At 45.7% G+C, this 14,055-nt stretch overlaps 1 protein-coding gene across 1 annotated transcript in view; it reads left to right on the top strand.

The window, feature by feature from the left end:
* The first annotated feature begins 2,678 nt into the window (after positions 1-2,678).
* The window catches only part of LOC148506147 (uncharacterized), a 162,808-nt gene continuing 151,431 nt past the window's right edge, over positions 2,679-14,055 (top strand). Inside the window, exons 1-4 of the mRNA XM_088447196.1 lie at positions 2,679-2,686; positions 4,646-4,698; positions 13,503-13,574; positions 13,792-13,863. Of these exons, the coding sequence (XP_088303322.1) occupies positions 2,679-2,686; positions 4,646-4,698; positions 13,503-13,574; positions 13,792-13,863 (205 nt within the window). The remainder of the gene's footprint in view (positions 2,687-4,645; positions 4,699-13,502; positions 13,575-13,791; positions 13,864-14,055) is intronic.

A 14,055-nucleotide genomic window follows, 5' to 3' on the forward strand; every position in this document is an offset into this window, starting at 1 on the left:
GTTGTGTTCAAGGAGAGAGAAATTTCTGATCGTAGCGGCTAGTTTACGCACGCGCATTGCAAACTTTACGCATGCGCAGTATAGCGAACATCGGTGGCGTACGACCGTGCGGCCGCTTCGACCAACTCTGAATGAGGTCCTCAGTGCTATATTAGAAGAACGATTATTAATAGCTTGCACCACGCCCAGGTTGTCACACCAAAAAATTATGTTCCGGTTAGACAAACTGTCAGCCGACAAATCCACAGCCACTATTATCGGAAAAAGTTCCAATAATAACAGGTTATATTGCAATCCACGAGCTATCCATGATGCCGGCCATGGAGCAGCGCAACATTCCCCCTGAAAATATGCACTGCAGCCAGTTGAACCTGCAGCATCGGTGAACAACTGCAATTCAGCATTGTCAACCGGCTGCAATGGCCAAATCAACTCCAGATTGAAATCCAACAAAAATTAAGCCCACACCCGGAGGTCATCTAGGATTTCCCGGGAAAGGTGAACACTAAAATGCGGGTTGATGACCCCTGCAATGGCCCGCTCCAGTTTACGGCAAAACACCCTCCCCATAGAGATGATCCGGCACGCAAAGTGAAATGAACTGAGGATCGACTGCACATGGTGCAATTTAACCCATTGAGAATCTAAGCAACATTGAATCTGACCTAGCAATCGCTGCACCTTATCATCCGGCAACCGGCAGCACCCCGCAGCTGTGCCCACTTCAATACCTAGGTAAGACAAGCAAGAAGTCGGACCCTCCATCTTGTCTGTGGCCACCGGTACGCCGAGCACCCGAGAAAGGGGCTGCGCAGAAAACAAAACATCCCCACAAACTGTACTATCGTGTTGGCCGACGAACAAAAAATCATCCAAATAATGTGCAATGCCTGCATGGCCAGTACCAGCCTGGATACACCAATGCAAAAAGGTGCTAAACTTTTCAAAATAAGCACACGAGATAGCACAGCCCATGGTGAGGCACCAGACGACAAAAAATTGACCATCTAACATTAAACCCATAAAACATAGGGACTCGGGGTGCAACGGAAGCAGGCGGAAAGCAGATTCAACATTCAATTTTGCCATCAATGCCCCAGGACCAAAACTCCTAATCATACCGAGCGCCTCATCAAACAACTGGGGGATCGCATCGTTCACAGAGCCCCCATGAGGGTACGACAAATGCTCAATCAAACGATATTTACCCTGCACCTTTTTGGGCATGTCTTCAAGAGGAGAAATGCATAGGTCCTGCAAAGGAGAGAAGGGAAAAGGCCCGGACATACGGCCCAAAGCCACTTCAGCAAAGACTTTCTGTCGCACCACATGGGGAAGCTCTCTGGCCGACCGCAAATTCTGGGAGGAGACTACATGAAAAGAGCCCGCTACGGGTAATCAAAAACCTAAACTAAAACCATCCAGCAAAAATTGGGAATCGTCCCGCAAAGGATACCAGCCCAACCATTTCACTAACTCTTCTAAAACCACCGCAGAATAGGCCTTACTTGTCAACTCCGGTAGCATCAGACCTGCCCCCTGAACCACCTTTTGCTTTGCTCCTGACTTACAGTCTTTAGCGGGGTGACTACCATTACAGATGTGGCAGGAGTGACAAAAACAATACTCTGACCCCTGGGAACACCAAGAATCATTATAGGCAAAACACTTCCCTTTACTGAGCACGCTCGCCCCAGCACGCGAAGAGAGAGAAGCCTTCCTATCCTGTGCCCCTTCCGCAGGCACCTTAGCTTCCTGGGTAACAGCTAACCAGACCTCCACATCATTACGGCCCAGAGGCATAACCAGCTGACCGTCCTGCTTCCTACGAAACTGTTCATCGTAATCTCTCCAAACAAAGCCCTTGGATTTGATAAAAATATTGTGCACCAAATGAATATACTTTATTACATTACGGTGCTCCATTGGGCGCGTTTCAAGGTAGCAGGCCGAAAAAACCAGCATACAGCTAAGCCAATGATGAAAACCACGGCAAGAATCCTCCCAGCCACCCCCAGGTTTTTTGGCTTTATCTAAAGCTTTCTTCATGTCATCGGTTAGAGAAAAAACATCCACAAACTTACCCTTGCAAATCTTGCCCCTAACCCGCTTACCCCTGTCTACTGCCGTATTGGCACAGTGAACCATACACGCATCTTCAACAGGTGCTACAATAGCAGCTGGAGCTGACTGACGCTTAGCAGCTTTCCTAACCAAACTCTGCGCAACCAGTTTAGCTAATTTTCGTGGGCGCAACGGAGAGCTAGATGAGGAGCTACTATCGCTAGACCCTGAAGATTCCATATCAAACAGCAAAGGAGGGACCGCAGACTCACCAAATGCCAGACCCGACATCCCGTCACCAACAGCCTCCAGCACCATGACATCAGGGGCAACAATCACGTCACCTGTAGCAGGACCGGCCACGGCGCTACCACTCGAGATCCCAGCACCACCAGAAGCCATCACTGGAGCACTAGGCAAAACACTGCAGCGAGACATAGAGGATGATAAATCACTGGACACCACAGTGGGGGTACCTGGAACTGTCACTGGGTGAAAAACCGGGACAGAAGGATAAGGAGGTAAAGGGGGAGGGGTGGCGCAAACTGCACTGAGAGAAGGCGCTGGTGGGTGTGGGGCAGGACCCTGTGGGGGAACAAAATGTTGTGGCCAAGATGGGGCGGTAGGTGAATAACCGGGCACAGGGTAATGTGGGAAAGGGTAAGGCTGAGCAAAAGAGGGGTGCCAGAAAGGAAAAAGGGGCCCCCGCAGGAGGATAAAGAGGGTAATGGGAAACTTGGCCAGTAAAAGAAGGAAAAACAGAAGGTTGGGAAACTGAAGGAAAAACTGGGGAGGACCATGAAGTGAGGGAAGGAGCAGAGGAAAAAACAGGGAAAGCAGGATGGGCTGCTGAAAGAGGAAAGGGGGAGGGAGGAAACAGGCCGGGGGTGGAGGCTGGGAGGAACAGGGGGGGTTATAGAGAGGGGGAGCTGAACCCCCCCGCAGAAACTGTGGGGTGATTTGTAACAGAACCCCCAGGGAAATTGGCCCCCATGTAAATAGGGGCTGAAGGATGGTGACATGGGGCGGGGCCCAGGGACAAAATGGCGGCCGCAGGGGGAAGGGGGGCCCCCTGGGCCCCCTGCAGCTTGATACAGCGTCGCAAGGGGGAGGGGTGTGCAGCGCTGGCCGCAAGGAGGACTGGGCCCCCCGCAGCTTTATACAGTGTCGCAGGGGGAACCCGGCAGCGGGGGACTGAAGGAGGGCAGGAGCGGAGGGAGGAAGGGCCGGGCTGGAGCTGCATGTGGGTGCCGGAAGTGACTGCGCACCCGCGAGTTGTTGGTGGGAGGTTGCCAGGGTGAGCGGTGAGCCCGCAGGAGACGGGGACCGCTCGCCTGGGGGGGAAAAGGGCCCGGCAGGAGTGCGCATATAGGCGGCAGCCGGGGGGGTATGGTCGGTCCCCAGGCAGCATTGGAGACCTCGGCCAGAAACAAAAGGGACGGCAAGCTAAGGCGGTGCCGTACAGGAGGAGGGGGGGACAGGGGAATCCATGAATCGGCGGGGGGGTTACTGAACGTTTTGAGTGGGGCATGAAATGGGGGAAAGGGGAGGGGAGATGAAAGAGAAGGGAAGGGGGTTGATGGAACAAGGGAGTGAAAATAGGAAAAGTGAAAACCAGGAGGGAAGCAAACAGACAGGAGGGGCACAAAAACAGGAGAATACAAGAGGCAGGGAGAATAAAACAGACAGGGAGATATAAAAGACAGGGAGATACAAGTATAAATGTCACCGGATACAGTTCCAGATGATAGCACCCAGGGACAAACCATCCAGAAAAGGAAGTTGCTGGGCGTACACCAGCCTTATAAAGTCCACCAAGCCACTCCCACAAGCTCCCACATGGTCAGCGACCAACCAACATTATAGCCCCCCAAACTACTCTGCCTAGCAACTGCTGACAAATTCCAACCGATTACAAAAAACTAAGGACTCATATATAGATTTAAACTTAATCAGTTCTCATCTCTTCTTAACATATATCTGTATTCATAGTTTTACCTCACAACTTATACATACATTAAATATATATATTTTATATTTTACCTCAGAATATTGTCATTAGTACAATATTTATTTTAACCCTTAACCAGTGTTACAATGGTGCCTAAAAAACAAGCAGTATTACAGTATACATGCGAGTGTCTCAGTCCTTGCACAGTTAGACACATGCTTGTACACCGGGGAAGGGCTGATACTACAGTAGCATTGGCATAAAGGGGTCTATTTACTAAGCAGTGTTAGGAGACCGAGTGAAAAGTGATAAGAAAGTGATAAGGTGCCAACCAATCAGCTCCCAACTGTAATTTTTCAAACACAACCTGTGAGATGACAGTTGGGAGCTGATTGGCTGGCACCTTATCACTTTCTTATGACTTTTCACTCTGTCTCCTAACACTGCTTAGTAAATAGACCCCAAAGTCACAGACACAACTACGGCAAAAGATTCTAAAGTGGTTGCAACAGCGTGAGACTCAGAGTAAGCCCCAGAGACATTGAGTGCCTGGATATATACATTATGTTTGTTATTAATATGTACTGTCAGGTGGATTTCAAACCATTTTTATTACTTTGTTTTTCCCAGGATGCAGCTGTTGTTTTCAGTTACCTTTATCCTTGAACTTTTCATACATGCAGGTATGTAAATATCACAATAACTATTACATAGTAACTGCACATTATTTTTAGCAGATGGTTACAGACTGCACACAATGTACAATACCATCCGGGTAAGCCCAATAAAATCCTTAGGGGCCCATTTATCAAAGTGAATTTGAGGTAAATTCCCCGAAAACACCTGTTTTGGGGGGTTTACCTCAAATGCTAAGTATCCCCTGGATGTATGAAGGAGGGACCGCAGGAGGTACGTGCTGCGATCCCTCCATTGTCGCTGGCAGCAGCCTCCCCATAGGTTTCTACGGGGGATGCGATGCTGCCAAATGTATCAATATCAGGAATGCGAAGCATTCCCGATATTGGCCCCAGCAGCTAATGCCATCTGAACATAGCATTACCCACTGTAGTCTATGGCAACATACCGCATAATTAGCCAGCGGAGGGATCTCACGGAACCCTCCGCCGTCAATGAGAGCCGCTCATGTGCAGTCCGCAGGACTGCACATGCGCAGCAGCCCCGACTGCCCTCCGGAGACATCACAGGGATGGGCTCCTTTTGGAGCCCATCTCCCTGCATATCCCGGTTAATACATCCAGCAGATAGGATTGCATTTTGCAATGCGATCAGGGGCGTTACTGCATGCCCTGATCGCATTGCAAAAGCGATCCTTGATAAATGGGGCTCTTAAGGTGCGTACACACTAGACGACATGCTCCCTGAGTGATATCGTCTAGTGTGTCCCCGGCAGGCTGTGCTCAATGTCGTTCACAACATTGAGCACAGCCACTGAACGATATCATTAATGATATCGTTCAGCGCTGGGCTCTCTCCCCCATTCCCCAACATGCAGCAACCTGATGACATCATCAGGTTGGCCTGCATGTTAACCCGATGAACGATAATGACGAAAGACCCGCGTCGTTGTTATCGTTCATTGTTTTTGTGTTAAAAGTGGATGATAAAGTGGACGACTGAACAATAATGATATCGTTATCATTCAGTCGTCCACTTTAATCGCCCAGTGTGTAGCACTATTAGACTTGCGGCCAGCCAGGAGACTTGCCCACTTTTCCGGAGGGGTCTGTATGCCACCCAATTTTTGGGAGCCTCCCAGCTGTTCCGGGAGAGTAGGTAACTGGTCTTTGTGGTACCATGCTGTGATTTGATAGGAACTTACCGATACCCATTTACACTGCAGCTGAAACCCGGGTTGCTGCTCTGGTCTGTGTAAAAGGGGCCAGGGTTGGATTCCCAGGTTGACCTGAGAATCCAGGGATTAACATGGGAATAACCAGTGTTACCTTTCAGTGTACAGATGTACCCAGCTAGTTTGTTGTTCAAGGCGCACCATTCAGGGCTCTGAGTTGCGCCAAAGAACATTACAAGATGTCTGAACTTGTGGTGTTCCTTGGTATTCTTCAACTAAGGATATGCTATGGCATGTAATACAGTGCTTAACCACTGGGTGGCTAGTGCTCCACTGTTGTAATTTGTACTGAATACCATACTGTTAAATTGGATGGATATCACATTCACGCACTGTACAGTATTTGCATGTTCACACGACCAATATTTTTAATATCACATACATACAGGATGCAAATCAGTACACATACTGTACATACTGTAACTGTACAGTAGTGAAGTTGCCCGAGTTGTTATCACAGTATAACCAATACTGTAGATTAGTGAGATGCACGCACAGCTTTCACTGAGATGGGATGAATTATTCTGTAATGGTGGGGTACTGTGTATACAGTATATGTACTAATACTGTATAATATTTGGAAAGGAAAACAATTTTTTTATTTTTAATAACAGCAGCGGGTGGATGGAGTGCACAAGGATGAGCCCGCTATGTGCGATTCTTAATATAGCTGGCTTGTGGGCTAGTGGTTAGGTGATCGCTTTGCAACAATGCTGGTCCCGGGTTTTTTTTGCACTGTCAGCTCTAGACACTATAGTGAAACTACTGTAGTAGTGTTGCTGTTTAAAGCTGTTTAAAAGTAAGGTATTACAAACTGATTGTGCATTTAAAAAGTGCAAACTTGCGTCAATGTCTGCACTGTGGTGGCTGTCAGCTCTGAGGGGTTACAATGGGATTTCTGGTGCATGCCCAGTGGAGGGGTTACAATGGGATCTGTGGCGCATGCCCAGTGGAGCCAAGCCATATGCCATGTAGCACTATGCCATGGTGCATGGAAAATCATTCCACTGTGCATGCCCAGTTGTTTGTATTACTAATGTATGTGGTTGAATTTTCACACTTGCACCACTCTCTGCACTCTCCCATGCTCGGACACTACTGTATAGTCATTTCATGACTTAAGAAACTGCTAGTGAGCTCTGTTTGAGAGTCTCTGTATTACAAATTGACTGTGCATTTAAATCGCAAACTTGCGTCAATGTCGATGCTGTCCCAGATTTGTACACAATAGTGATTTCATGAGTTTAGTAACTGGTAGTGGGCTCTGTTTCAGAGAGAGGTCTCTGTATTACAAACTGACTGTGTGTTTAAAGTGCAAAATTGCATCAATTTTGGTGCTATCCCAGCCATGGACACTATAGTGATGTCTCATGACCAGTAACTGGTAGTGAGCTCTGTTTGAGAGAGAGATGTCTCTGCATTACAAACTGACTGTGCATTTAAAGTGCAAACTTGTGTCAATGTCAGCATGGTTGGCACTGTGGTGGCTGTCAGCCAGCTCTGAGGGGTTATAAATGGCATCTCCGGTGCATGCACAGTGGGAGGGTTGCAATGGGATTTCTGGCGCATGCCCAGTGGGTTGGGAGTCACACACAGTGCATCAGGTCCCTTCCCCCAAAGCAAGCAAGAGCCTCTCATTACCATAATAAAGGACACTCTTTTAACCATTTACTGTAAGCATTCAGCTCTGCCCTTGTATCCTGAAAAGGCTACGAATAGTGACCATTGCCAAGGACACCATCCCCCATCTGCTAGGACAACTAGTGTGCCGCTATGAATGTGTCTGTACTGTATATTAAAAACTGACTGTGCGGTTGAATTTGCACTCTTGCGCCACTCTCTGTGCTGTCTCAGACTTGGACACAATAGTGATTTCTTGACTTCAGAAACTGGTAGTGAGTGAGCTCTGTTTGAGAGAGAGGTCTCTGCATTACAAACTGACTGTGCATTTAAAGTGCAAACTTGCATCAATGTCATCATGGTTGGCACTGTGGTGGCTGTCAGCCAGCTCTGAGGGGTTATAAATGGCATCTCTGGTGCATGCCCAGTGGTAGGGTTGCATCAGGTCCCTTCCCCCAAAGCAAGCAAGAGTCTTTCATTACCATAATAAAGGATGCTCTGTTAGCCATTTACTGTAAGCAGTCAGCTCTGCCCTTGTGTCTTGAAAAGTCTATGAATAGTGACCATTGCCAAGGACACCATCCCCCATCTGCTAGGACAACTAGTGTGCCGCTATGAATGTGTCTGTACTGTATATTAAAAACTGACTGTGCGGTTGAATTTGCACTCTTGCGCCACTCTCTGTGCTGTCTCAGACTTGGACACAATAGTGATTTATTGACTTCAGAAACTGGTAGTGAGTGACCTCTGTTTTTTGAGAGAGGTCTCTGTATTACAAATTGACTGTGCGTTTAAAGCGCAAAATTGCATCAATTTTGGTGCTGTCCCAGCCTTGGACACTATAGTAATTTCTCATGACCAGTAACTGGTAGTGGGCTCTGTTTGAGAGAGAGGTCTCTGCATTACAAACTGACTGTGCATTTAAAGCGCAAACTTGCATCAATGTCAGCACGGTTGGCGCTGTGGTGGCTGTCAGCCAGCTCTGAGGGGTTATAAATGGCATCTCTGTGGGAGGGTTGCAATGGGATTTCTGGCACATGCCCAGTGGGTCGGTAGTCACACGCAGTGCATCAGGTCCCTTCCCCCAAAGCAAGCAAGAGCCTCTCATAATAAAGGATGCTCTGTTAGACATTTACTGTAAGCAGTCAGCTCTGTCCTTGTGTCCTGAAAAGGCTTCGAATAGTGACCATTGCCAAGGACACCATCCCCCATCTGCTAGGACAACTAGTGTGCCGCTATAAATATGTCTGTACTGTATATTAAAAACTGACTGTGTGGTTGAATTTGCACTCTTGCACCACTCTCAGCATTGTCCCAGACTTGGACACAATAGTGATTTCATGAGTTCAGTAACTGGTAGTGGGCTCTGTATGAGAGAAAGGTCTCTGTATTACAAACTGACTATGCGTTTAAAGCACAAACTTGCATAAAACATCAGCACTGTCCCAGTGGAGCCGCTCAGTAGCTGTAGCGTAAGGACGCTCATACAGTAGTAATGCGCATGTCCAGTGGGTCGGGAGTCACACACAGTGCATCAGGTCCCTTCCGCCAAAGCAAGCAATAGCCTCTCATTACCAAAATAAAGGATGCTCTGTTAATCCATTTACTATAAGCAGTCAGCTCAAGGTCTGCCCTTACCCTGTACATCACTGCATTTTGTACAATACAAACAACACAATGTCTAGTGCATTGTGGTTTCATTTAAAATACAGCTGGATGGCATAGAGTAGCATACAGTCGAAATGGCAGGTGGTTGGAAGTTGAGGAGAGTCTATTGTATTGGAGTAAACTTACTTAATAATATTGAACTTCAATTGCTCTATATTTATTCAATGCTGTTTGTGCGTCGATACCTGTATGTGTTGGTATAAATGACAGAATTCTCACACCACCAAGTGATTTCTGTGTAATCATGTTGTGGAGATTTAAACAAAAATAAAAATAATAAAAAAATGACAAATTGTAGCCTTCCAGGCTTCGATCCTGGGATGCCCACACTGCTTTGCATTCTAACCACTACATCACAGATGCCTGCCGTAACGAGTGACGCACCTGTGTGTAATGAATTAGCGTTGTGCGTCATGCTGTACGTGTGTAGGTAAGATGGTGGCCAGAAGAGAGAGGAAGTTTTCTCCAGGCAAGGTCTTTCTCTTGATCAAGTGTAGAGACCAGCCATTCTCTGCCAACCAAGAGAAAGAGCTCGCTTACAGGAGAGTGAGAAGGGAGATATTTAATAAATATGGGCACTGCTGGACCATCCGGGCCCTGCAATGGCGCTGGTCTGACCTGCTGCGCAGGGATGCGCCTCGGCTATGCCCAATAAGGAGGCATCTCCAACGTAGTAAGTACAATATTGCTGTACAATTACATGAACTGCAGTATACTGTACAGTACAATAACAAATACAATGCACTACTCTGATATACAGTACACTGCACTGTAGGGTGTTGGATATCTGATGATGACTGACAGTTGTTACCACACACTAACATGACTGGCAGAGATTTGATTGACAGGGTCATTAAATCTACATGGACTAAAGGTCGACACACTATTGGTCGACATGGCTTGTTTGTATAGTAAACCTACAGTACAGTAACAAAAGGCAAGTTGATCCACCATACTATATTCGGTCATCAAAAATATTTTGGCAACATTTCATCCATTATTATCTGTTGCCATGTTGGCAAATACTGTGTGTGATCATGAGTCACAGTCAACCATTTTTCCTGGTTGACCAAATCTATGTCGACCTACTGTCTGACATTATTACATCACGGACAGATTCAGGGGTCTAAAATATTAACTAAGAAGTGTTAGGAGACAGAGTGAAAAGTGATAAGAAAGTGATAAGGTGCCAGCCAATCAGCTCCCAACTGCCATTTCACAGGCTGTCTTTGAAAAATTACAGTTGGAAGCTGATTGGCTGGCACCTTATCACTTTCTTATCACTTTTCACTCTGTCTCCTAACACTGCTTAGTAAATAGACCCCCTAAAAAATGTTAAATGCCAGGGTGTGCCTATAGCATCCAAAAGTATGCAAAGGGCAGCAATTCTGGCAACAGGGTGCAGATCCTGGCACCCTGCAAGGCAAAAGTAGAGCTCGTGGGGTGGCGATAGTGCCACTCACAGAGCCTCTGTGTGAGGTGACACCACTTGGTCACACAGTACAGTACCTTATGTAGTACTGTATATACTGTACTGTATATTTTTTTATATACCATACTGTAGCATGTTGGGCCCAATGCCAGCTTCACAGACTATAGTAGTTTTGTACTACAGTATACTGTATTGGTTTGTGTTGTTATTCCTGTAGAGACTTGTCGTACAGTAGGATTTTTGGTACAGTATACAGTACAATAGTCCAATTGTTTCTGTACACTTAAAACTTCAAACATCATTGTCTTAGTAATATTTATCTTTACAGGTACAGTATGTATAGTACTATAGCATTAGGTATTTGGGTATTGTCTGAAAATTCCCATTTGGTGGGCCTCTTTCTAATCCTTGATGCCTTCTAGGCCAATTTACTGTACCCTGTTCCTGTTGTATGTACTGTATAGGGTAATTTTTCCCATGTGCATTAAAATAACCTGAGTCTCTATTTTCCTTATTGTACTGTCCCAATCTATGTTTCCTGGCTATACTGTAAAGTACTGTATGTCCTACTGTATTTGTCCACATGTCTAACACTTACTGTACTGTAAAAAGCAAGGGAAGCGAAAGTAAGGAGATATAATTTGAGCACAGGATCTAATATTAAATTGAATAATGAACAAATATAGTTGACATGAATCAATCCACAGTTTATTACAGTTAAACCTTAAAGTGGGTATCAAAGAGTATCACATGTGGAGGTGCTCCCCTTGAGAGTATAGATATGTAGGCATAAAGGGAAGAGAAGAAAGAAAACTCTCTTTTTGGGGGCACTCTATTATTAATTATGTATATCAGAAATTCATAATATAATAAATAACTTTTAATAAATACGCATTAAAAAAGTGTTTGCAGGTTCAGACCCGCTAACCAAACAATCCAGCTGCTAAAAGAGTAGCAGAGACGTTTAAGCAAACGAAAAAGCGAAAAACAAACAAGCAAACAAACAACACAAAGACATAAACATATGACTTTAATTAATATTTATTAAAAAATATTTATTATATTATGAATTTCTGACATACATAATTAATAATAGACTGCCCCCAAAAAGAGAGTTTTCTTTCTTCTCTTCCCTTTACACTTACTGTAATGTACCTGACTGTTGTGAGGTTCCGGTTTTGTTGTGGGCCCGGGGTGGTGATAGGAGCAGACACTGAAGCAGGTTTAAATGAAAAGGTGGAACTATTAATGAGTGGTTTGATAGACATGAATATGACAAAAACTAAAGTCCAGATATAGCAATAAGTGCACTTGGGAGCTGTGGTGAAGTAATGGGAAAAAGTCCAGAGAGTGACAGGCAATGAACAATGTCCAGGATGTGACTGGTTAATAGAGAATGTTCAGGTAGAGGCAGACAATGGGAAATGTCCAGGTAGAGACTGGTTAATAGGGAAATGTCCAGTTGATGACAGACTGGAGAAATCAGGTGTAGTGGCTGAAATGAAGAATGCAGGCTGAGGAAGGATTATCCAGCAGAGTGTCAGTGGAGGCAAGGTGAACAGCAAACTCAGGTACTCAGGCAAGGGGAAGGTAATGGAGGATGCTGGGTAGTCCAGCGGGGTTGGAAAAGACATGCAAGCAGGCAGGTAGCGTATCACAGGAAACAGGTGGTGAGCACAGGGAACTCTCTCTCAGCTATGCTGAGAAATACATTGCACTGGCAATGAAGTGAAACACTGAAGCTCCCTAAATACCAAGCGATTAGGTCACGTGACCAGAGGCAAGATAGCGGTGCCCATGCGGAACGGAAGCACCACCAGGCCTCACCAGCCCAAAGTGACAAAATGCCCACACAGAACCATGCACAGCCAATTCCCCTCACCAAACACCAGCGCCACCGCCAGATGCCCCCCGCCATAGTGACCTCACAGGTAATACTTGTCGACCACCATGCCGAGAAACTCTTGTCATGACAACTGCTCTGTAGCTGTCCTTCCTTACCATACCGTCCACTGTACAGTACCTTTGCTGCTGTGGATGCTGTTCCTGTAGGGCCTGTGTACTCACAGTCATTAATTTCTCACTTAGCATTTCCTTTCTCTTAGTTACATTTTTATCATGGTCAATAGCTGATTCCCTAAGGCCATCTACTGTACGGTAATCCCTCTCCAATTTGGAATAGAGGTCTGAACTCTTGTTTTCAAATTCTCCTTAAGGTCATCCATAAGAACTGAAACAGCCATGTCCCTGTGATTCACATTGTCTTTTATGTCAGATACTGTACAGTACTGTACAGTAGTGTAAAGTACAGTACTTGGCCATTTCCAACAAAGCTCTATGGAGATATTCTAAAGCATTTTCATTATCTTTTTGCTTTATGTATAAAATATAATGGCAATCAGCAACTACAGGATGCTTGCGTGTGCTCCCCCGAGGTGTCAACGATATCCCCAGTGGCCTGTACATGCAGCATTAGGGATATTGTTAACCCTCCCACTCCCACGTCTTTTCTCGCTGCCGACATCAGCAAGTGTGCATAGAGTACAGTTGACGAGGGCAGCACCATGACGAACAATATCGCCTCATACACACCTGGTCTAGTGCCTATGGCCTATACTGTCCAGCAAGTGTATACTGTCAGTAAAGTGTAATAATACAGTAGTAATAGTACTGTCAGGCTGAATTTATTTAAATTTTTCCACATTGTTTTCAGTAAAAATGATGACGACATGTTTTTCTCTTTCTCTCTCTCTCTCTCTCTCTCTCTTTTTTTCTCTCTCTCCTTTTCTCTCTCTCTCTCGTGTGTTTGTTTTTGGTGTTATGGAGGCTCAGGTCAAGATTTGTACAGTAGGGATTTGTTTCCAAATGTTTTGATGGAAACTGTTCTTTTTCCACAGTTCAACCGGGTCCTCCACCACAACAACAACATCCACCACCACCAGCCGGGCCCAGTGGCCTTGTGAGTTCGTGTAAGTACAGTACTGTACACTACATTGTTCTCTCTCTCTCTTTCTCTCTCTCTCTTTCTCTCTCTCGCTCTCTTTTTCTCTCTCTTTCTCTCTCTCTTTTTCTCTCTCTCTCTCTTGTGTGTTTGCTTTGGTGTTATGGAGGCTCTGGTCAAGATTTGTACAGTAAGGGTTTATTTGTTTACAAATGGTTTTGATGGAAACTGTTCTTTTTCCACAGCTCAACCGGCTCCTCCACCAACAACACCACCACCATCACCACCAGCCGGGCCCAGTGGTCTTGTGAGTCCATGTAAGTACAGTACTGTACACTACATTGTTCTCTCTCTTTCTCTCTCTCTCCCTTTTTCTCTCTCTTTCTCGCTCTCTCTTTCTCTCTCTCTCTCTCTCTCTCTCTTGTGTGTTTGTTTTGGTGTTATGGAGGCTCTGGTCAAGATTTGTACAGTAGGGGTTTATTTGTTTCCAAATGGTTTTGATGGAAACT

Source organism: Taudactylus pleione, unplaced genomic scaffold (assembly GCF_031769625.1).
Source record: "Taudactylus pleione unplaced genomic scaffold, aTauple2 ptg000423l, whole genome shotgun sequence".
Classification (NCBI taxonomy): Eukaryota; Metazoa; Chordata; class Amphibia; order Anura; family Myobatrachidae; genus Taudactylus; species Taudactylus pleione.